We start from the raw sequence: 24,128 nt of genomic DNA on the forward strand, positions 1-24,128 counted from the left end.
TGGAAAATCCTTCCAGATCAAGTCAGTAGAAAAAAGTGATTCATATTATTAATCATTCATACTATTGATATTATTGAGGAGATGGTTAATATTATTGATGCAATCAATACTGAGAATTGAGAATTGGTTGTTCTGATTATTGATGGTGAGATCTCTTGGTGTAGCAGAAGCTTGCAAGGCACTAAATAATTACCTCTCTGCATTAAATGAATTATTGCCAGCTCCAATAGCAGGAATGTCTCTAACCTGACATCCTTTACAAACTTTCTTTTGGCTCATTCATACATTGCAAAGTTGGGTTTTTTTAATGAAAAAGCATGAGGTTTACACTGGAAAATAGTGATATAGAACCTTGCTAGTGAATTGATTAGGAATGTGCAGGATATTTGGACACTCCTGGAATCTTGTAACGATTCCACAGCTCTTAATCCATGTAGATTCATCATCAGATGGTGGCATTCAGAAAAATAGTTGGATATTGAAGAAGCAATAGGGAAATAACAGTCCATAAATCATCTCAGTTGAAAGGAATGCTTGTAATGTGTCTGTCTTTGGAAGGCAGTGACCTTGAGTTGGATCTCCATTCGTTTTGGAGCACACAAATGAGTCTTCCTGGTCTCTCTGCCAGCTTGTTGAGTTATACATAGAAGCCAAGCCTCTGGAGGTTGATCATGCCCAGCCAGTGATGCAGGACAGAAACAAGGCAGATGACAACAGGGAATCCAAAGGTTGGGAGAAAGGGGTGGAACTGCCAAGCCCTGCTGATGGCTGGGTTTGGGAAATGCAAGGCAAAGGTCTCAGTAATCATCTGCATGATGTATCAGTGTGAGAGACACTCCACCAGGAGAGATTAGTGCTGTGCAGGCTGTTGGGCTGAATACCCAGGGCTGATGTCTAACCTTGGGAACAAATAGCAGAGCTGCTGGAGGGACTGAGCAGCTTCCAGTGGGGAAAAATGAAAGGAACAAAAATATTTTGCCATTGTTAAATCCTGGAAGGGAATATAAAGGCAGCATGTAGGATTTAAACTTGAATTAGAGTTACTACTGCTTTGGTTATTCCTGATTCCCAGCAGTGCCTGCAACCTGAAAGATGCTGCAGAGCAATGTGAAACAAGAGCAAAGGAGCAGAAAAAGAGCAAAGGAGCACTTTGGGGCAAGGAATGGGAGGTGGTTCACAGAGGAGGAGGAAAAGAAGTTTGGGAGAAAGTGGGAGGGAGAGAGAGCTGAGGAGGGGGGGGGGGGTCTGTGGAGATGGGGACCAGAGGGTGAGCCAGGTCCTCCTTGAGAGCCCTGCCTGCATCCCAGCCCTGCCTGAATTCCAACTCTGCCTGAATCCCAGTGTTTCTGAATCCCAGTGTTTCTGAATCCCAGTCCTGCCTGCATCCAAGCCCTTCCTGCATCCAAGCCCTGCTGAATCCCAGTCCTGTCAGAATCCCAGTGTTTCTGAATCTCCACCCTGCCTAAATCTTGGTGTTTCTGAATCCCCACCCTGCCTGCACCCCAGCCCTGCCCAGCTGAAGAGCCAGTGCTCCCTCCTGCCCGAAGGCAAAGGGGTGCACAGCCACTGCCTGATGAAAATTAAAAGCCTTAAACTTTCTGATTCCCAGGACTGACTTAAATCACTACAGCTAACAAATGACCTAATACATAAAAATTGAGACAGCTACCAAATAGATCTGTTTAAATGAACACAGGGAGAAGAGATTCCATTTGGCTCCTGCACCTGAAACTTCCCATTTCCTAATGCAAACTAAGCAGTGACAAATAAAAATGAGGCTGCAAAACCAGCATGACCTCTTTAAGCTTTAATTATTCATGAGAACTGTTTTCTTCTCTGCTGAGATTCAGAGCAACACATTTAAGTGGGTTCCTCTCAGGTTTATGGGAGACGTACGTTCCTTGTTACACCAGCTAATAAATGCAACTAAACACAATGACCCAACAATATTTGTAGAAACAGCATTTGGGAAAATGTGTTTAATGAATCAGAAGAGCCTTAATCTAGTCAGTCTTGAAAAGCAAAACATATCATGCAAAATTACAATGCACCAAAGCACAGACTCATAAATATTTTATGGTCGAGATTTCTGAGTTTACTTTCAGTATTTCAGGATTGTGCTTTACTATGAAATGTTTCTACCTGCACTGGGGAAGGACAGTAGTGATGGGAGCTTTGAGCAATCCAATTTAGAATCCCAGAATTTGCTTTAAATAATGCATGTGAGAGTCCCACATCATCAGGCACATCTGCCATTGTAACCAGAAATGCTCACTGCCTTCTGCTGTCCTGGGATGGCTTGGAAGAAGCCAGGAGTGTTTAGAGCTGGGAGGAGAAAACCAAAACATTTTCCTTTTTCTGGGAAGACTGGGCAAAGGGCAGGTGCCCCGTGCCTGGTGTGGTGTCTGCTGTGCCACTGACTCCTTCCCCCCTCAGCCCTTTGTGTTTCCCTGCCCCTGGATAACAGCATCCAGGGCTGTTGGGGAAGATGAAACAGAAAAGCCTTATAAATGTGATTGCCCAGTGAAAGATTTTGAGAATATAGAAATATAAGTGAGATTGAAATGATCCCTCAGTTACTGAACAACTGGAAAGCAATGGTGTGGCCAGCTGAAGGTGATCCCCTTTTGATGGAACAACACCCTCTGCTTGCAGACAGGCCCAAGGGTCAGAGCAGACCCTACAGCTTGGCAGAAGGGGCCCAAAGAGGAGGTTTTAGGGTTTAAAATGTAACACAGTGTGGTAATGTAATGATTCTTATAGGCTGTATGTAAATGCTATATAGGATTTGTATCTTGGACTAGATTGGTTATGAGAATTAGAATATTCAACACAGAAGATTTATTGTATTGGAACAGGAACCTCACTCTCTTACGCTTTTGCTCTCTTACCCATTTTACTCTCTTACCTTTTTGACTCCCTTACTCTCTTTCCCTCTCACCCTCTCTCTCATCCTCTCTGCTCCTCTCTTCTCTCAGCCTGCTCTGAGCTGTGGCTGGCAGCTCCCAGCAGGGCCCTGCACCCAGGCCCTTTGCAATAAACCCCAAATTCCAGGCCTGGCTGCAGAGATCTCTGCTCTCCATCCATCCTGACCATCCCACCCCCCAACACTCCTACACTGGGGCCCTGATTTCCCCGAATTTAGGAAGCAGGGCAGGGCCAGTCTGTCACCCTTGGTGCCACCTCCTGCCAGGGCCACATCAGGAGCCATGCAGCAGCTCAGGGAACGCTGCCATGCCCGGGGGGGATTTACAGCTCCTCTCCCATTCAGACACATCCTCTGGCATGGTGCAGAGCTGACAGCTCCTCATTTCCATGGACTGCAGCCTCCTCTTCCTCTCAGGAGCCCGGGTGGGCTGCCTGGGGCCCCTGGGGCTGAGTGCCCCCAGGGCAGTGTCCCTGCCAGGCCATGGCACACGGGCAGAGGCAGCCAAGGGGCAGCTTTCCAAAACCTGCTTCACGGGGCCGTGCTCTGGTACTTACTCAATCTTTACAACTCACTGAGATGCTGCCAATATATTTTTGCCAAGGAGACAAAAATACATCTCTTCTTCCTACTCCCTCAGCCTATGGAAAATCTCAGTTGTGTGCGCGAAGAGACGCTCTGTGTGTGTGTGTGTGTGTGTGTGTGCATGTGGGAATATTTAGAGGGGGGAAAAATAGAGTTTCTGTTAACGTATTTTCCAGTTGAAAGTCTGCCTTGATAGCCAGGGAAGCACTGTTTTCATTGGTTATAACTTTGGGCAAAAAAAGCCTTACTTTGTGCTGAGCAGAAATGGCAGTGAGGGAACTGGGAGCAAATCCTTTGACTTCTCCATGGCTCATGCTCTCTGCTTGAGGATGGATGCCTCATGGCTTATAAATAATTTGGGGATTTATGGGTCAAACAGCCCCGTATGAGCAACGTTGCCTAATAATGGGCGAAGAAGAGGCATGATCCTTTCAGGGTGGTGGGGTTCAACTCCCCAGGGGTCTGAGAGACTCCAGGTGTTTCATATGTTAATTAAAACTCTTCCACCCAGCCATGATTTGGAATTCCAGCCTTGTTTTCTGAGTGATTGGGGTCCTTTAAAACCACCTGGTACAAAAAGGAGGGACTGGAGGCTTTTTCTAAACTTCCCAGCAACTTTGCTCCAAAAAGGTGTGCTCCTTTTCCCTCCTTCCCCTCCCTTTCCCCCCAGACCTTGCATGACTTCAAGGCATCAAATGTTAATGAAAGTTTGCCAGGCTTCAAGGGCTGTGAAATGGAAGTTAAAAATCCTGCACTATAGGATGGCTCTAAAAATACTCAGTCATGAAACATCACCCAGCCTCAGCAGCTCTCCTGCACCCAGCAGCAGGGCTTTCTCTCCCAGATAAGCTCTGGACAAAGTTTGCCCAGTGACTGTGGATTACTTCTGCTCCACAGACTGGAATCACCGGGTTATGGCCAGCAAATACCAGCTGGGAGTGAGGATCTGCTGCATCAGTGAGCTCTGGTGCTGCTGCCAGGGCAGGGCAGGGCTCTCCTGCACTGCTGACTCCAGGCTCTGAGATGGGATGTCCATCCCTGGGGATGGGCACAGCCCCAAAGAACCCTCTGGGCTGCAAAGGGAAGGGCTGATATCAGCCTGCTCACCATGAGGGTCCAGCTCCTGACTCTGCTCTTTGGTGTCTGTCACAGACATCTTTTATGGAAAATCCTTTCCTTAGGATTTTTTCCTCCTGAGAAGCTGAGAGGCCTCAGAAACAAAATGTAAACAATGGTTATCTGCTGCTGTGGAATGCAACAGGTGCATCTGTGATTGGTCTCATGTGGGTGTTTCTAATTAATGGCCAATCACAGTCAGCTGGCTCAGACTCTCTGTCTGACACACAAACCTTTGTTATCATTCTTTCTTTTTCTATTCTTAGCCAGCCTTCTGATGAAATCCTTTCTTCTATTCTTTTAGTATAGTTTTAATATAATATATATCATAAAATAATAAATCAAGCCTTCTGAAACATGGAGTCAGATCCTCATCTCTTCCCTCATCCTCAGACCCCTGTGAACACGGTCACAGGTGCCATTTGTTGTCCAGGGTGCTGGGGTTGGTTTGTAGGCTGAGCTTTGATTTTTTAGGCACAGCATCACCTAAACTCCTCTGCAGACCCACTCCTGCAGGATCTGGAGTAGGAGAGCTGTGATCCCAAGAGACATCAGTGCTTTCCTGCAGCAGCTCCCCATAATCCTAGCAGACATGTCCTGCAAGTTCTGGATACACCAGGGGTCCTTTCATTGACTGCTGGGGGGCTCCAGCAGGGACAGAGCCCTCCCCTTGTGCTTTAATGTGTTGGATTTTTTTTTTCTAACAGTGTTCTCATGAGTGCTGCTTTTCCCACACCTTTCCCACAGCCTCCTTTTTCCCCATGAAGCAAAGGAGGAGCTTGGATGTTGATTTGAGGTCCAACCCCAGCACGGTGTCTGAGCTGTTCCATCACAGGAGGAGCCAGGGAGGCTGTGACAGCTGCACCTCTGAGTCACTCAGCCTGATGAGCCCCTGCTCCCAGGGGACAGCACTTTGCCTTTGGCCTCCAGTGTCTCCAGACTCTGGCTCAGAGCTCAGCAGGACCCCAAGCTCTGGCTGTTCCCTGAGGAGCCATGCCCAGGAAGGGACAAGGGACAGAGCGTGTCCTCAGCTCACACTGCAGGGACACAAGGTGGGGTACATGATCCAGGTGTGTGCAGAAAGTTCTGTGTCCCCAGGCCTGGACACACTCCAGCCCTGTGTGAACACATTGCACAGGCTCAAATCGCTATTTTTGAGCCAGTCACTAGAAATAATTCATGTATGTGCAAGTTAAGATTCTGCTTAAAAATTACCCTCTGCCTCAGAAACTTAAAACCTGAGACATCTACAGAAGCAGATGCTGAATTTCATTTTACAAGATTCTTTCCAGCTGTTATGGTAAGCTCAGAACCTCATCCTGCATTTCTTCACTTTAAGGATCTTTTTTCATTCAAATACCTCCAATTTTAGTGCTGGCAGGAGCAGGGGCAGGTGCAAGTATTGTGAAGAATCTGCCCTTTTTTACTGGACCAGATAGTCTTGCACCAGTCACTGAGATCCATGCTAGTCCTTAAAAGGAAAATTCAAGTCATAAACATTCAACATTTAAGGACTTAAAAATAAATTTCTGCCTATGCCATTAATTCATTTGATGGTATGAACCAGGTTTTGGAAAGCTCAAGGTGCAGGTTTGTGTGTGTTAACTGTAAGCAACGTTGCAAAAGGAATACGCTTTTTTATCCATATGAGGTCCTGTAAAGTGTGTTCTATCCTTAGGAGAGAAAATATAACACATAAAAAATATGTAATCATTTAAACTTTGCAGAAAAAGAGGCAGGAGTGATGGGAACCTTTGAAATGATAAATGTATGGATTATTTCACTGCCACTGTGGGGTTTTAAATTAGTTTTATTTTTCTTTTATTTCTCCTTGTTGACAAGCAGGGCTGCACTGCTCTGCAGATCTAATGTTTACAGATAAGGAAAGATGGAAGGTCAAAAATTCTATTCTTAGTTATTCTTGTATAAGGTAATCTCCTTGTGCTGGTGACAATGCAGAGTGATCTCATGTCTCCATGGGTACCTGAATCATTCCTGTCTAACAGCAACATGCTCCATTCCCAGCCCCTCCCCTGAAGTTCTTACGTAGAAAACCCAAAGATATCTCCAAGAAAAGCTTCATGTGTGATGCAAATGATGGACTGGAGCAAACATTTCCCCTTGAGACAGTGCCCCGTGCCAGCATCTCCCTCATGCACAGTTGGGGTGATGAATTAGTTTGCATTTGACTGTGACCAGGAAGAATTTTGCCAGGAATGAAGGCTGAATCCAACATGTTATGAGTGTTCATTTAATCCCTGCAAATAAACATGAAAACTGATAAATTCAGAAGGGTAACTTTGTCCCTCAGATGGATGACTTTGTCCCCATGGTCCCCTTGGCCAAGGGATGCACAGCAAACTGAGCTGAAATCCAGATTTTGGGGAGGAGAAGTAACACCAGAATCTGCCCACAGCAGATCATGGCAGGGATGAGGCAGGGGAGAACAGAGGTGTGGCGAAAAGAAGGTGAAAAAACACCAGAAAAACATTAATTATGTCTTCCCATGTCTCTGAAGGCTCAGCTCAGTGCTCTAATACCCACAGGATGTAGCTTTCCTTGGCTGTTCTGTAACATCTAAAGGGAAGAAAAGAAACCAAAGAGGAAGCAAAGGGGGCCTTGGTGGTGACAGGGCTCCAGCTCTTTGAATGCCAGCTCCTCTCCCTGCTGCAGCATGGGAGCTTTTGGTCTGTGCTTTGAGCCAGTGTGGATGGATCAGGCACATGAAAGACCAGCAGCAACAGCTCCTAGAGGCTGACAGCAGGACTGTGCATCAGGACTTCTGCCTTTTCCTACAGCAATGGAAGGGACTGAAGTCTAAATCTGGGTCTTTGTGCTCACAGTCTTGATATGAACTTAAAGGGAAAAAAGAAATCCACAACGAGAAGAAAAAGAATTCTCTCTGGGAAGGGGGATTGAGCAGTGTGAGCTGCACATTCTTCTTAACATCAGGATTCCTTTTTTTACTAAACCATTTCTGACCTCAGCAGTGTGCAGCAGGCAGGAAAACCAGGTTGGACTCGCAGTTTCTGGTGACAGGGTAGAGGAAATCAGATAAACCAGCTTGTACCTACCACCTTGCTGTGAATTAGGGCTGTCCTTGTGTTTCACTTCAGTGCAATCAATTTTCAGAATAAAAACCTTTCTTCTACACGGCCAAGGGGTTTAATTCAACCCTGTAATAAATGGCTGGCTAACAATGGGCCAAACTCAGCTTGGATGTTGCTCTAGTTAATTAAGAAGAGTAGCATCGGGGCTAAATTTGGCAAGGAGTGTGAAGTGACTGCCTTCAGAGGCAGGGAAGAAAAACCCTTGCTTAGCTCACTGCACCCAGCTCTTCAAATGCAAATTAACCTGTCAACATCTGCATGCAGCCACCCAGGACAGCTGCAAAAAGGAGAATCCTGCACCCAAAAGAAGGGCTGGAAATGTTTAGTTCCAAACAGCTATTTTCTAAAATAATTTCTAGTAAATAAGAATACATTTAAAGTGGTAAACTGAGCATCTGCTGCATGAAATGAATGGAGGACAGCATGTGAAAAGAAACATATGTCAAGTATGCACTTCAGATGCATTGACTACTTGCCTCCAAAACAGAGAGAATTTAAACATATTTGCAGCAAACACACACACAAAATTTGCCTCTGCAACCCAAAGGAAAACCTTGAATAACAGCACAAGTTCAGCTTGGCCATACCTTGCCTCTCCCGTGGTGGAGGGGAGCAGTTTGTTGGATTTCAGCTGCTGCCTTGGCTTCTTTTCCTCAGGCTCCTGTCAGGAATGCCAAGCCCAGGCAGCTTTTGTTTGGAGCAAACAATGTCCCTTTACCAGTGCATTTAAAAACCCATAAACCGAGGCACTGCTGCAGCCAAACCCTACCAGATTTGCTTCACTGGAGGGAGGACAGAAAAGCACCCCTGTGCCTTTTGCAGGTGCCTTGTCTGCAGTGGAGGGGACGGTGCTGCCCTGCCTGGGACCGAGCCGCGTTCGCGGAGCCGCTCCGGCGCTGGAAGGGCTCTGCTGGTGACTCAATCTCTGCCTCCAGTACCCTGCAACTCAGGGAAATTGCATTTCAGCGCTTCCTTCAGCCCATTATCCTCAGAGAAAATCTCTGCTGGCTTAACTGAAGCTCTTACTTGCAAAACAAGTCCAGGGCAAGGCCCCTTCAGAGGAGGAGAGGTTGGATTCCAGCTCTACTCTTCCTGGTGAAGAAGCATGTGGGAATATTTTTCAGTATAACAGGGAATGGGATAAACTCTGATGTCCCCTTATTTTTGGTCAGGGGAATGACTAATCTCTGTTGCAAAGCTGGGAGAGGTGTGCTGTGTTTCTGTCTGTCTGCTGAGGCTTTGCTAAGGGTTGGGTTCTGCAGCAGTAATCTCATGGTGCAGCCATCTCCTGTGGTCCCCTCGGGAGGGAGGGGAAACAAGCCATGAGCAGCTTTTGCAGAAACTGCTTTGCTATGATAATGTTGTGTAATTAAACAGGACTCAAAACTCCCAGAGTTATAAAAACCCAGGGCTTGTACCAACACTTTTACTCATCTGTGGGTTTTTAGGCTGGATCAAAGATCATGAGAAAAAGATTTTTGACTCCGTTGATGGTGTTGGTCCTGTTTACCTTGGCATGTTGTAGCATCTTAATAAAACAATTGAGAAGAAAAAATAAAAAGAGAAAAAACTCTGGAAGATCCAGAAGCCTACTGGTTCTCAAGGAGAGCCTCAAAATGGAGGTATCTCTTCCTGCTCCTCCTTTGCTTGGGTTTGCTTCAATATTTTTTTCCCCCCAGTCCTGGAAGTTACATTTCCAGGAGCGAGGAATTGTTCTGGCACTGAACTGCCAGGGCCCAGCAGTGGGGCTGGGGCTGCATCCCCTTGGCTTGCAGGGCAGCACAGAGTTGCTATTGAGTGTGTGTCCACATGGCAACAGCAGTGGTGCTCCAAGAATTTCATTTCCACGGTGCCCCTGGAATCTGCACTGCCTTGACATCTTCATTGTTCCACGGAGAAATAAAAAATAAAAATCCAGGGGTAGGGTAAATGCAGTGCAAAATACAGAACACCACAGGACGGGGTTATCTAATGGTTAATTTAGAAAGGAACATATCATTAAAAACGTATGAAGGTGGCTACATATTGATGCTGTATAAATATTTAAAAGGATGCCTCTCGTAAGGGCAGAGTTCCAAGCTACACCTAAAATAACGTGTGTGAAAGAAAATTAAAAGAATATTTCACCATTTGGACTTGTTTAATCTGCCTTGGAAAGGCTTTTTATGCCCAGCTACTGAACATTAGTATGGGAAAGGAAATCAGAGAGAACTCTTTTCTGGTGTAATTCTACCAAAGTCAGCAGAGTTAAACTGAAGATGATTTTTCTGGCCTTTTAAATAGAGTGTAATTTTCTCCATGGGTAGTTATTAAATGCTATTGAGAGAGACTGCGGCTGCTGTTGGAAGGGCTTTCTGGAGAGGTCACTCTGTCCCATGTGAACAGCACCAGTGAAAAACCAGGAGCTTTGTAGTTTTTACAACTTGAAGAGTTCCTGGAGGCTCTAACTCCAGCACACGTCACTGCCTGACCCAAAGCTAAGAGCACACATCTATTCTGAGTTGAGATATCCTGGCTTGACATCCACTCCTACATCACAAGAATTCTGCCTGTAGAAATTGCTTAAAATATTGGAGGGGGCATTGCAAAAGATATTTGTGTGGACGTTTGGTCCATCTCTGTCAGAGAGGACATATTCCTTAAATACACTTTCTGAGGCTCAGCTGCTCAGTCTTGACATTTTGGGGCTGTTGGGGTTTGTGTGCTTTTCACCAGCTCTCCTAAGCCCTGGCTGAGGTGGCCATTCCCTGTCCTTGTTATTTGGGACCCAGGTTCCTGCAGCCTTGTTAAAATGCCCAAAAAGTACCTCCTGCATGGACACAAGGCTGAGTGAGTCCTGGACTAAAAGGTTCCTATTCTGGGGGGATTGGGAAGATGTCAGGATCTCCCCAGAGGCACCTCAAGGATCTGGATCTCCTGTGGATGGCTCTGTCCCTGACATGGAGTGCTGAGCCAGGTACCCAAAGTGTGGGGTTGGGCAGGAGACAAATGAGTTTTCTTCCTGCCTGCACAGCCAAGGACTCTGCCCTCTCTTGCAGAAATTAAGCTCAATCCTCAGGCAAGGCAGCAGCAAAATTTGGATCATAAATCAAGATAAATCTTGGTTTTAATGGGGGGCAGAACCCAGAGAATTATTTAGCCATTTTACAAAAAGCCTAACATCCTCTTGGGATGAAATGGGAACACATGAGACCTCATAATTTATATATGTATTAACTTCCCACTGGTGAAATTAAAATGCAAAATAGTGTCTCTAAACAAAACTGTGAAGCTCTGTCCCTCGAGAGAGTTAAAAATGAAATGGGCAAAGCATCTCCCACAGGATCTATTCTTACCGTTGTAGGACTTTGGGCTGCATCATAGGTATTTTCTTTCTCACAGCCACAATGCTGAGCTCCAAGAAAGGATTTGTCTGTGCAATACAGTGAAGCCCAGCAATAATTACCCATTGTGCTCTGTGATGAGCCATCCCTTTGGTTCCTCAGTAACCCGTGCACCTGGACTTTAACTAAAACCAAATAATATGCACAGAAAACATTTTTATGTAAGAGGAGGTGAACATCACTAAAAATCAGAGAGCCTTTGTATGGCATGCCAAACTGCTGAAGCGAAAAAATGTCTTCAGTGAAAGGGCTCAGATGTGAGCATGTTTCAGTGCACAGCTCCAGGAAAAACTCTGATAATAAATGTGAGCTTGTTATCGTTGCTTTTCAGTGGGAAGTAAAGCCGGAAGCAGGGTCGTGCTGGCTAATTGAAGCTTACATTTCCATTCAAGCACTGCATTTTAATTATAAACTGGTGACACAAGTGTCACTTAGTTCCTACCCTGTTTTAAGTGTGCACACGTATAAAAAATATTTTCGGTTATTAATTTATTCTTGTGATCATATTCATTATCCTGCATTATGTCTACCAGGCACGTGTCTAATGACATGTTTGATACACGCTAATTCTGATGCCTCTTTTAATGCAGAGCTTACACAGACATTTTAGGCTGAGCACGGTGCCAGTTGGCCACCAAAACAGGTGCACATTAATGCTATAAAATCAGCATTAGGAGCTGTGTACCCATATTCTGGCCAGCTGCAAGCACTTGCCCAGCCCTCCCAGGGCACAGCAGTCATGCCAGAAAATGGGATAACCTGTGGGAGTAGCTGCATCCAGGGCTGATGCCTGGAGATGCTGATGGTGAGGTCCTGCTGCCCAGCTCTGGCCCTGATCCTGGACCAGGGTCCAGCTCTGGCGTGCTGGCTCTTTGTGTGGCCAAAGCCCAGGGTTAATGCTTCAAATTCAGGTGGAAAATTTCTGGCCTGTTTTTCCTTCCTTATGGGGTTTTTGTGCTCTGCCCAAAGAACGTCTCCAGCTAGAACGCTGCCATTTATACACAGAAATTAAAATAAAATGAGCAAAAAGGTCACTGGGAAATGGCTACCAAGAGACACCAAGTAAGTCATTAAAAACTCAGAGCAGGAGCACAAGTGAAAACAAGGGAAATATCCCTAGAAAGCAAATTATGAAGGTAAACCTCTTTCAAAGGCATGGATGGAACAGGATAGCTGTGTTTTTCCCCTCTTAATTTGCTACCAAACTATAAAGAGGATTCTGTTTTAATAAGCACAACCATAGCGGGACACTGCAAATGAATTGTTCGAAGGGCTGTAATTAGAAGTGGTGCTGTGAACATCATTCCTAAATGCTGCATGGTTTATTTCAGGTCCTGCATCTTTAAGGATCCCAAAGCACCTCGGAACCGTCTTGAGTTTGTCAGCGCTAAAGGCAAGGACATGAGCAAAGCAAAACGTGCAGAGCAAAGGAGAAAAGCTTCCCATCCTCTGGAGCAAACCACAGGATGTTTAACCTCACAGTCAGCAGGTATTGGCATAGTCTTGGATAAATATCTTTTGAAACACCCAAGTAACTTAAAAAAATTAAATTTGGCTGACTCTCAGTGCAATGTAAGCTTGGATAGAGGCCGGGAGCCTCACCTTTTGGAGAGTGTGCTCCCTGTCTTGGAGCATCCTTTGTTGACAGACAGAAATGTGTTTTCACAGTGGGCAGAGCTGGGGGGATGTGGACCAGCTCTGATCCAAACACAAGGTGGGAACATCCAAGCAGCTCCAAGCATGAGCCAAGGAACTCAGCCCTTGCTACGTTCATTGGCTTGGGTTCAGTGTGTGCAGAGGGGCTGGCTGTGTCCTACTCCTCCATCTGGAAAGGGTCAGTCTGTCTGCAAAGAGCACTCTGGTGACCCCCAAATCCCTGTCATGGCAAATAACTGAGCCCCTGCTGGCTGGCAGAAGGATGAGGGTAAGGACCCAACTGGTTTGGGTTAGCAGCTCAGTGGTAAGAAGCATTTCCCAACTGCTACTGAGCTCCCAGATTTAATAATTGATGTTTTATCATGTTTAGGAAAGCTCTGCTTGATACTGACATTTTCCAACAGCTCCCCTAATAACACCCAGTTGAAACAGTCCTGAGCTTCATCTGTACAGAATAACCTGACTTCAGCCAGGTGTACATCAGGTGGCAGAATGGGAACAGGGGATGTTAAATCTGGGAGGAAGCAGAGGCTGGGGCTCTCCCTCCGCAGGGAAATCAAATTCCTGAAGTTTGGGGAGTTCACAGCTGCCTGCAAATCACCTTCCCACACTCAGCAGAGCCATATCTGGAGTCTAACAATCCATTTTGGATTATTGGCTTCATTGGCTCCAGTAACAGGGCTCTGTTCAGTGAATTTGAGGGATTCAACCCTGTTCACAATCCCCATGGATGAAAATGTGATGTGACAATGCAACTTGCTGTTTCATCATCTGGCTAAAACCAATTCAACACACAAAGAAACCAAGTCTGGCGAATTTTGCATTAAAATATATGCATTATGTAAAGGAGCATTGCTGTGGCTTACTTGAATTTAGAATATCCACTGGACAAAGATGATTAAAGCCCACTACTGCCATTAGTGAGTCATGCACGGAGGAGTATCACAAACTTTCATATCTGGTACCTTTGAAAGCTCAGCCTAAATAGTCACAAGGTCTTCCAGCATTGAGAGTTCGTTATTTCATTTGCTTGCAGGCAGCTGAATGCTGGGGGCTGAACTCTAAAATACCCCAACAGCACAACAATTCTCCCAACACAATCATCCAGTGCCTTGCTATCAGCTATCTCTGATAGCCAGTGAGCTGTGAGATAGGTGTGCACAGCCCTGATAGGTATTTGCTATAAGTTACAGTTTAGATTTGATTACATTTAGGCAATGTTCCTCTGGCAAGATCCTATTTCAAGTCATAATTGCGACATGCCATGGTTCCTTTTTAATGCCTTGCAGCACCAAGAGATAAACTGTGCCTCTGGGATGCAAGGAAGACAATAACAACCCCAGTGTTATTGAATGCTATATATTTGGACAGGACAAAACATCCAGTCATCCATATTCCACACAAAACTGCATCATTTAAAAAGTATAAATGGGAGACAACTGATCTGAAACCCCGGTAGAGAACTGGCAGTGACTTAAAAATGGTTATTAACTTAATCTGAAAAAAACCCCTGGCAGCTAAACAAGGGTGCTAATTCCTGCCTGAGCTGGGTCCCTCTCCCACTCGAGCAGGGGATGTTCAGTGCTTCTGAATATCTCAGAAACATTTGGCATTATCAAGCTAACAGGACTGGCTAAGTGAGAAACATTCAAAGGGCACAACTAAGTGGCACAATTCCAAAACAGCAATTAAAAGGCGGAATGCTTGAAAAAGAACAATAAAAGAGGTTAATTTGTTTCAGGGCTTGGCAATTGGTACAGGAAATACTGTAATTCCATAACGTGCTCTCCCTTCACCCATCTCTTCATACCACGACTGTGTGTGTTTATAATCTATCATTCCTTCATGGATTACATTTGACAAGAAATGACTCAATTCTATTGAAGATGAATTTACAGGGTTATTTGTTAAGTAGGCAGGAGCCTGGATAAACCCTGGGAAATGAGTAAAACAGGTAGAGAAAAAGAGAACCCAGACTATACCTTTGGACAAGTAAGTGATTACACATTTTTCATTGGCACGATGGCACAGAGACGGTTAAGAGTTAAGAAGATAAATTAAAAAATCTTAATTTTTTACCTAGGGCAGTATCTACTAATTTTCTAGAGAAGGACTCATGCACTGTCATTGAGGAGCTAATTTCAAAGGTATCTCTTCAACAGAAGAAAGGTTACAGCATTTGGCAAGGGGAGGAAAAAAGAGGAAGAGAACAAAGACGTTGAGATGACAGGCTGCCATGGGAAGGAGGGGAAAGAGGGGCTGGACTATCTGCCAGGCTAAATCAAGAACTGCTCCAATGCTCCCACTGCATTTGACTCCTAGCATGCAACAACTGGCAAAAATGCCCCCAGGTCTGAAGGGAAATCTAGCAAAGTCTGTCTAGGCTGGGCTATCCATCCTGCAGGCAGCTTGCCCAGAGGCTTGCTATTTTGAGATAGTAGAGAGGCTGCTTGTCATTAATATTATGATAAATCTCAATATAGAGAAAGCCTCAAATGTTGCTGTGATCCCCAGCACCTCTGTGTGCCCCTCAAAAGAGCCACAACCACAGTCAGAAAAAATATGAGCTGAAGCTCAGGACTAAGCCACCTTCTGTGTTAAAATGTTGAAGATCAAATGAGCTGATGTACTTCAGGAGTGGAGATAAATAACTAAGAGAAAGAACTATCTGGGAGTAGAAGAGGGAGGACAAAATATCTGGCAATTTAACTGATCAAAACCCACTGAAAAAGTGAGAGGCTTCAGAACAAGGCAGAAAAAACCATGAAGTCATGCCCAGCACTGGTGTTCTCTGCTGCAAACACCCTTTTGTTCTGAAGTCATAAACGTGTATCAGCCTCTCAGACATATGGGCAGTTGTGCATTTATCCTGTTTATTTTACTACTCCTGTACATCCTGCCTTGCCATCTGTTGGGAAGAATTTGGATGCTGAACCATAAGTCTGAGACATAATAAATACCAGTAAACAGAAATCTAAAACAAAGATAAGCACCAAGTAATGCTTGGAAGCAGGACCAGTTTTTCAGTTTGATAGTTTGATTTATTTCCTGAGATGAGTTTTGGCTCAGAAAAGAAGGACCAGCAGGAAAAGCTCCAATTGAAGGGACAAATCTGTGATCCCTTCTCTTATATTGGCTTCATATTGGCATAACTCCACTGCCTTCCTAGAAAGCAGTTAACTTTCTGTAGGTGGAGAATCAGACTTAATCCTGTCCCTCAAGGAAGACATGTTTAAACACCAAATATTGCATGTATAAAACATAAGTTGCAAGCAGAACACTTCAAGCCCGGTGCAAGCCGCGTTCCTGAGCTGGGCAGCCCTCTCGCCGTGTCCCAGTTTCTCCACATCTTCCTTTCCATTTTATTATTAGAATGAGAGGGAAGTGGGTGGAAAGGAAGCACAGTTATCCCTCCTAGTCAGGGGCAGGAAGATAAAGCAACTGGCCCCAGATCAAGCAGGAAATCTACCAAAGCTCAGAGTCACAAGCCCATTATCATCATCCTCCTCCTCCTTCCTCTCCATTTTCAGTTTGGGGATACAGAAATTCTGCAGAAATTGCTGCTCTTTAGCATATAAACCACAGAGACACCAACTAAATATCTGGGAGCTGAGAGGTGTTAATAACAGACTTCAGATTACACTCAGTATCTAAGTACTCCTACCTCCTCAAAGGAATTAGAGATGAGATAAAAGCACTCGCTTCTCTTCCTAATATTTGTTCTCTTTTTGCTCTGTTTCTGCAAAAATACACAAGACTACAGGATGGAGACATCAGGTACACTCCCCTTCCCCTGAGTTTTTTTATGAGGTGTTTTGTACCTGGCAAGAATGACTGAAGCTACAGGTGGGACAGCACAACCTGAGCAGAGGTGACACTGCGTGACCCAGCAAATGGGACAGGGTGTACTGGAGGAATAATCACTGTGCTGAAATTGCACAGGAGCAAAAAAAATAAGTTTTTGTATTGACTTGTTTTACCATTTTACACTGGTGAGGGTCAATAGAGCTTCCAGAAGGAAGGGCAAGCCCTGGAAGTATCTAAAAAGAGCAATAAAAGCCCATAAAGGTAACAGCTGCTGGACAAAGCCCAAAGACTGCATTACATCATTGCAAAGGTCCCCACAAACCCCAAAATGAGTTACTATGGCTCTGACAGATCCTACCACAAATGCCATCTGTCAAGTCCTCAGAACATGCAGTGTAACTATATACAGAATAAAACAGTGACTGCAGCACAACACAGCCACGAGGATCCTGTTTGTACAACCCAACACCTCCTTGGCTCTTCACAAAACATTTCTGAAACCTCCCCAGAACAATCCTGGAACCCAGGTGAGATTTAATATCCTCCACATTGCATCCTGCACAGCAGAAAAGAGCTTTACAGCTGGATTACAAATGTGCTTTCATCGGTTTGCAGCCTTGGGGGAGCATCACTAATGCACACAGAGTCTTTGGGATCTGAGTTTTGCACTGGGATATCTGAACATGCTGAGAGCCACAGAGGAAAAACCAAAACCTCCGTGTAGCCTGATAGCTCCCTACTGGCTATAGAGTAGATCGAGTTTAAGAAAGCAAATTAATTCATTAAAGTGACATATATTCAGTCAATTAGCTTCAGATCCTTGTTTCATAGGGCAGGGAAGAATGGATGTTTTGTGACATCAATAAGATCATTTGAGAGCCTCTGTATAAATGTTCAAAGAAGTGCATTGAGGAGACACATGCTTTTTTTTTTTTTTCATTTGAGAATAGATAATACCTTAACCCATCTTCTGCTGGCAGATCCTCCAGCACCAAATTTTCAGTATTTTAAAGTATTTTATACAGTGGACAATATTTCAAAGGGATTGAACTCAGTGTCCATAAAGGCAGCTCCAAATTCAGAAACTCTAACAAATTGAATGCTCCTGAAAAAAAATTAAATAAAAATTAAACTAAAATGGGTGTTTAAAAAATCACTCCATCAGTTGCCAGCAAAACTGCTCTGCTTCAGCCAGGGCAGCAAAGCTGACACTGGAGTGCTAAGAATTGCTCTTATAAGTACTGAGTAAAGCACATGGACCTTCTCAAGAGCGTGTGTTTTACCAAGGCAGTGGAGATGATGAGCAGGATGTATGGAATTAAAGGATGCAGACATGGTCTGCAGCTCAGCTGAGTCCCTCACTGATGGGTTTGTTTGTGTTGGAAGATTGATGGGTGAAAGCTCACTCTTCCGGAGTGCAATAACACCTATATATTGTCCTAGAAACAGGCTACAGCATCACAAAATAAGTTTTTCAGAGCAGAGTCACCCATTTGGGTATTCTCCATTTATGATCACTTTTCTTTCACAGTGTCAGCACAGGCTCATGAGCCTTCACAGAGAGAAGAGCAACCACCTCTTCATGTGCCTGTGGACACAACCTCCAAGGCAGGTCATGTCTGATCTTAGAGGGATTTAACATTTGCTCCACACCAAATAACACTTTGGCCACAGCATCGGAATAAAAACTCTGCATTACATTCAGTTTAACAAACAGTGGTGGTGCTGGAGCTTCATAGCTGTGCTTGGAGAATACTAAGGAATATTCATTCTTTTCGGATGAGCCATGAATTTGCAGTATTGATGGACAGCAGCCTGCCTTTATTTGCTTGCCTCAAACATTGGTATAAGCATTTTTATTTTGTTTTCAGGAGTATCCATGGAAGCGGCGCATGCGGGTGCCACAATGTTTGTGTGCATTCATCCAGGCTGGAAGACTTGCAAATAATTGTGCAAATGTGCATTTGTGCAAGTTTTCAAAACCATAAATGATTTACTCGATCCTTCCTCCCCATTATAAATGTTCCAGGAAGGACACGTGGGCCCACGTGAATTAAATAGCCAATTGCACCACTTGAAAAGTAAATGGCAAACAGGGAATACTAAAAGCAGTAGACACAATGGGTTCAAAGAGATTCATGTGCTGAAGTGTTTAATAAAATACTCTTTGAATAAATTTAAATTACAAGTACATTACTTGATTTCCTATCTTGATGTCACAGAGCCTGCAGAGCGCTCCAATGTGAGCTGTCCTATTAACTTCAGCGCGATTGTTCACCAAGATAAGTAGTTTCAGTGGATAAAGTGGTGTTTTTAACGTTGTTTTTTCCTAGGCAAATATTTTAATCAGATCCTCCTCGTGAGTAAGGCCGTGTGAGGCTTAGGAAGCTGTGCCGCACATTTCCCGTAGGATCAGGGGCTGCTGGGAAGCCGGAGTGGTTCAATCTCCCTTTCTGGGCTTAGGCTGGCCCCAGAATGGTCACTGTCAGGACACAGCATCTGCTGGGTTTGCCAGACCCTGCGCTGCACCCAGGGACCCAGAGGTGCTGACAGCCCCCCCGGCTCGAGTGTGGTCGTGGGACAGAACAGCAGGCACCCAAAATGGGGCTGGTTTGCTCTTTTTGTGAATTTGTGGGCTGGGGTGCAGGTCTCAGGTTGATTGGCTGCATGGGGGGTCCGTCAGAAACTCCCTACTCTGGTGACATTTTAATTTCAGGCCACAGCTCTTGTGACTGTCTTGGGCCCAGAAAACCAAACCCCAGCTTTGCCACGGACCCTGGGCCATCCTCAGAGGCTCTGCCACTTCTGCTCCTCACATCCACACCAGGAGTTATTTCACTTTCCCACCGAAGGCAATTGCCTTGGATAAAACTCTCAAAAATCCACGCAGAAATGGCACAATCATTTAAAATCCACTCAATGAACCTCCTACCTCCACCTCTGACAAACATGCTAAAGGAACAAAATTGGGATTAGACAGGCAAGAGTTTGAGTGATGGATCATTAACGCTGCCTCTTGAGTGACTAAGCTCCATAGTAGTATCAACTACTAGTGCTGAAACATGATTTCATCCCTGCAGCTCCAAACAAAGATAATATGCTTGATCCCTAAGCTGTAGCACTCCAATTACGACGCCAATTTGTTGTAAAATATTGTTTCAAAGAAAAAAACAGAAAAACATCGAGGAGCACCTGATAATTGAATTATAAGGTTATCCTTTTACATCCTGTTTCAGCGATTTTGTTTGAAATCTTGGGACTTGGGCTACAGAACAGGTGATTGTTCATAATCCAGCATACAGGTTAATTGATAGAGCTGAGAAACATTTTACTGGGAAATTTCAATTGACCTGAAATTTGCTCAGCAAAATGCTTTATGTATGTCAAAAGCAATTTCAGAGGCTGTTAAAGGCATTTTCAGCTTCTACACATTTGTGTTTCAGATTTGTCTTTTTGACATAAGAGTGAAATGGCAATAAAGACCATTAAAATAAATTAGAGGTTTTAACAATTATTTCTCCAAAACACCAGAAGATTTCTAAAAATAGGTTTGAAGCCAGACCATTTGAACACATATAAAAATCCATAACTGAAGCTATTTTCCTGCTATGTATCTCCTCAGAATTGCAATATTACCTTTAGATTACTAAAAGACTCAGCCACTTCAAATGAGCGAGGCTCTGAAATGGTCAAGGGAGTGTTGTTTTAAATCAGCTTCTAGAAATGGTTTTATTATTTTATAAAACAAAGGAATGGTTCCATGTTGAAATCCAAGTCCCATGGCATGGTTTAAAACATGAATAATTTACTGTATCTATAGATTTTATCTTACAAAACAGAACATACTGAAAAAGGAGGAGAAAATGTAGTCTTTGCTCCTCAGCTCTGTGAACAGATGACAGCTTTCTCAAATTGGGCATTCTTAGCACATATTTGACAACTTTAAAAATTGTAACTTTATAATTTGATTATGAGCATTTGAATTTTGAGCAGAACAGCTCTCTTGCTGTCGGATTGATGTGTCCCATGAAACGCCTTTTTATCCCCCAAACTGACGGGGGTTTGAGCTTCGCTGGCACACGGCTCCTGGGTGCAGCTGTTGAGAATGCCCTGGCGATGCCAGGAGGGCACCACTGCTGCCCAGTGATGCAGCCAGGCTGGAGCTCGGCCCTGGTGCTGGGGCTGCCTCAACTCTGCCCATTCCCCACAGCTGCCCTGAGTGCTGCTCTCCTGGACAAAGTTCTGACCCAAGCCCAGGTGAAACCAAGGCAGAAACCCCACCAGTTTCAGTCAAAGCTGCACTTCACCTCTATGAGTGGTGTTACTGGGAGACCACACAGAAATCCTGACATTGGGAAGCTCAGGGATTTTTGCCAGAGGTGACAGGTCCAGCCTGGCTGAACAAGCTCAGCAACTCCTGCAAGATACAAACTTATTTTCCATGAGAAAAGGAGGCTGAAGACGCTTAGAACAAGCTCAGTGAAGATCACAAGATTCAGTTCAAGTGGAGGATGCTCAGCACCTCTCAAGCAAACTCAGGAGCTCTCAGATGCAAGCCCTCATTTTCCAGGTGCCATAAAAGCCCAAGCTGAGTGTTAGATTTCCTTTAAGAGTCATAAAGCCAAACATTGCTATTACCCATAAACCTTCACATTTCAATAATTATTTCGCTCTTTAGCATCTAAAAATATTTCCTTTTCCTACAGCTCCTCTATGTATGCCTACTATTACTAGGTAGCAAATCTGGTATTTTAAGAGAAAAAATCATGTTACACTGTAGCCTTAAATCATTAGCTAGAGGAGAAGATGAGAACAGACGTGAGAGTGAGGTGTTTTCTACCACGCCACAGTCTGTTCTGGGGAGAAGAAAAAAACCACCTAAACACAGCTGCGACTCTGAAGCGGAGCTGGGCTGAGCCGTCTGTCAGTTGGAATGAAGCACAAAGCCGGGCGTGCGAAGTTCCCGTGTGCTGATGGATGAGGCGCGCTGCATCCCGCCCGCCCAGCGCACCCATCCCCGCGGGGAGCGGGCTCCGGCGCCCCCAGCCCCAGTGACAGCGCAGCTCGGCCAAGTCACCACGGCCCCTCTGCCCTCCCCTTTCCCCACACGCTCCTCCAGCAGCACGGGGGCTCTGCCGGCCGCTCTCACAGAGAATGGACCAGCAGGTGAGGGGCTTCAGAGCGCCGTGGCCACCAGCCATGTCCCCCCTTCCTTCCCGGGGCTGTGCCGCTCTCCGCGGCCGGAGCCCCGCGATCTCGGGTGACAGATGTGCTTTCCCAGCTGGGCTTTGGACCTGCTCTGCCAAATGCTCGCAGCACCCATGTGCTTCTTTGTCCCCGCAGTTACCGCCGCGCCTTCTCCACAACTCCATTTTCAGAGCGGGAGCCACATGTTCGGCCTCTGCGGGGAGCGGGGTCCTGCTGCCCAGCTCGGCCCTACAGCACCCATCCTTTTATTGTTCCCTCCCTTCAGCCCGACCCTGGGGCTGCATCGAGGAGCCCCGAGCGAAGCACCTGAGCGGTAGCAACACCCCCTCCGCCCGAGCTCCCGGTGCCTCTGTCTGAGGGCAGACTGGGAGGAACGGGAGTTCCCGCTGTCCTGCCCGAGAGCTGCGCTTGAGCTCCAAAGCTCCTCAAGCCAAAGTCCGGGGGGAGGAGAGAGAGGGGGGACCCAGCCCCGAAGCCTGCGGGGCTCAGGTGCGCCCCAAAGCACCCAAAGCCCCGGCCCCGCCAGGAGACCCCAAAGCCCCGAAGCCCCGGCGATGGTCGCGGAGCGAGGTCGCCCCCCTGGGCAGCGCTGCCCTGGGCAGCGCTCCGCATCCCGCCGCCGGTTCCCATGGCAATGTCGGAGATGCCGGTTGCCACGGTAACGCCATCCTCCTCCTCGGCCGTGTCCGAGGCAGCGGCGCGGCTCCGGCCCCGGCCCCGGCTCCGGCGGGGCTCAGCCCGGCGGCTCCGGCTCCGGCTCCTGCCGGGCTCTGCCCGGGCGCTGCCCGGCGGCTCCGGGAGCGCAGCCGGGTCCCCCCGGGGAAGTTGCTCGCCCCCTCCCCGGCGCGGCCCCGGTACCTTCGAGGCAGCAGATCCTCCAGAGCCCCGAGTGCGTGAGATCGCCCCGCGCCCGCCGCGGCGGCCCCTGCGCCTCGTCCGTCGTGATGTTGGTGCCGTTGCAGATGTGGGCGCTGGAGTAGAGCCAGTAGTCGGTGCCGATGGCGATGGCCATGAGGCTGAAGGCTGCGAAGGCGCCCACCGTGGTCAGCAGCATCTGGACGCCACGGTCACACCACACCATGGTGCTTCATAGTCCCCGCACGGGCGCGGGGGGCCGCACGACACCGCCCGGCAGCCGCCGCGCCCGCGGGAGGCTCCGAGTCACGGGGCGGGGGGCGGGCCGGGCGGGGGGAGCCGCTGCCGCCGCCGCGGGGCCGGGCTCCGCCGCCGGCCGCGCCCCCGCGCACCGCCCCGGCCGCGCAGGCACCGGCCACGGCGGAGGGAGGGAGGGAGGGATGGAGAGAGGGAGGGAGGGGCGGCCCGGCCGCGGGCACCGGAGGCTCGGAGCCTCCCGACCCCCGACGTGACACCGCCCCGCCGGGGAGAGCCCGGCCCCGGCCCCGGAGCGCGCCCGCCGAGCATCGCTCCGCTCCTTCCGTCTGAGCGGGCTCTGCCGCGGCTGACGGGTTCCAGCCCGGGAAGTGCTCGAGGCCGGTTGGACGGGGCTTGGAGCTACCTGGGCTAATGGAACGAGATGGGCTTTAAGGTCCCTTCCAACCCAAACCATTCTGTCGTTCTATGAAATTCACAGGTGTGCGTGGGAACCAGGTTGGCTTTCCACCCTACAGCTTGCCGGGATCTGTCTGGAGAGCAGGGAGGTCTTGCCCACTCTAGAGGTGCAAAGCTCTGCACCTTCACTGCTCTTTCTTGGGTGGGTTCTGCACACCTTCCTTCTGCTGCATGGGCTGCCCTGGAAATCACCGTGGAAACGGTGCCAAACGCAGTGGGGATGGGGTGTTGCAATTCCAAGATGCCCACATTGCCAGGGAGCTACAGCAGAGCCATCAAGGGGTTTAGCCATGGTTTCCTCCTGCAGCCTCACTCTGCGATTAATTACCCAAGCAGGTTGTAGGCAAGTGTTTGGGTTGCTGGTTTGCTCCTGTTTGGAAGGGTGTGGAGACAATCCAGCACCTGAAAATATTTTCCCATGGAAAAGCAAGGGGAGAAATATCCACACCATTTTTGTCGCGCTATCCTGTCTTCCACCCCTCACTCTCATCACCGCGAGTTGACAAGTCGGTCCTGCCTCCACCTCATGCAAGTGACAAGCCAGATGAATGGGAAGGCTTCCTGATCAGCTAATGCATTTGTGTGGAGGGAACGTGGCAGCACACCAGTTTTATGTATATGAATTAGGGAGTGGGAGGACAAGAGCTACAAACCTCGAGAAATACAGTGCTCTTGCCGAGCAGTGCGTGGATGGCTGCAGGTGCTTGTGTGACTCCAATGCTCAGCATACCAACGCAGGGAGGCTTTTCAGCTGCTCGTCCATTTCAG

At 47.0% G+C, this 24,128-nt stretch overlaps 1 protein-coding gene across 1 annotated transcript in view; it reads right to left on the reverse strand.

The window, feature by feature from the left end:
• CACNG4 (calcium voltage-gated channel auxiliary subunit gamma 4) overlaps window positions 1-22,872 on the reverse strand; it is a 42,108-nt gene extending 19,236 nt beyond the window's left edge. The window contains exon 1 of the mRNA XM_058817293.1: window positions 22,650-22,872. Within this exon, the coding sequence (XP_058673276.1) occupies window positions 22,650-22,872 (223 nt within the window). The remainder of the gene's footprint in view (window positions 1-22,649) is intronic.
• Between the last annotated feature and the right edge of the window lie 1,256 nt (window positions 22,873-24,128).

Source organism: Ammospiza caudacuta, chromosome 19, assembly GCF_027887145.1.
Source record: "Ammospiza caudacuta isolate bAmmCau1 chromosome 19, bAmmCau1.pri, whole genome shotgun sequence".
Lineage (NCBI taxonomy): Eukaryota > Metazoa > Chordata > Aves > Passeriformes > Passerellidae > Ammospiza > Ammospiza caudacuta.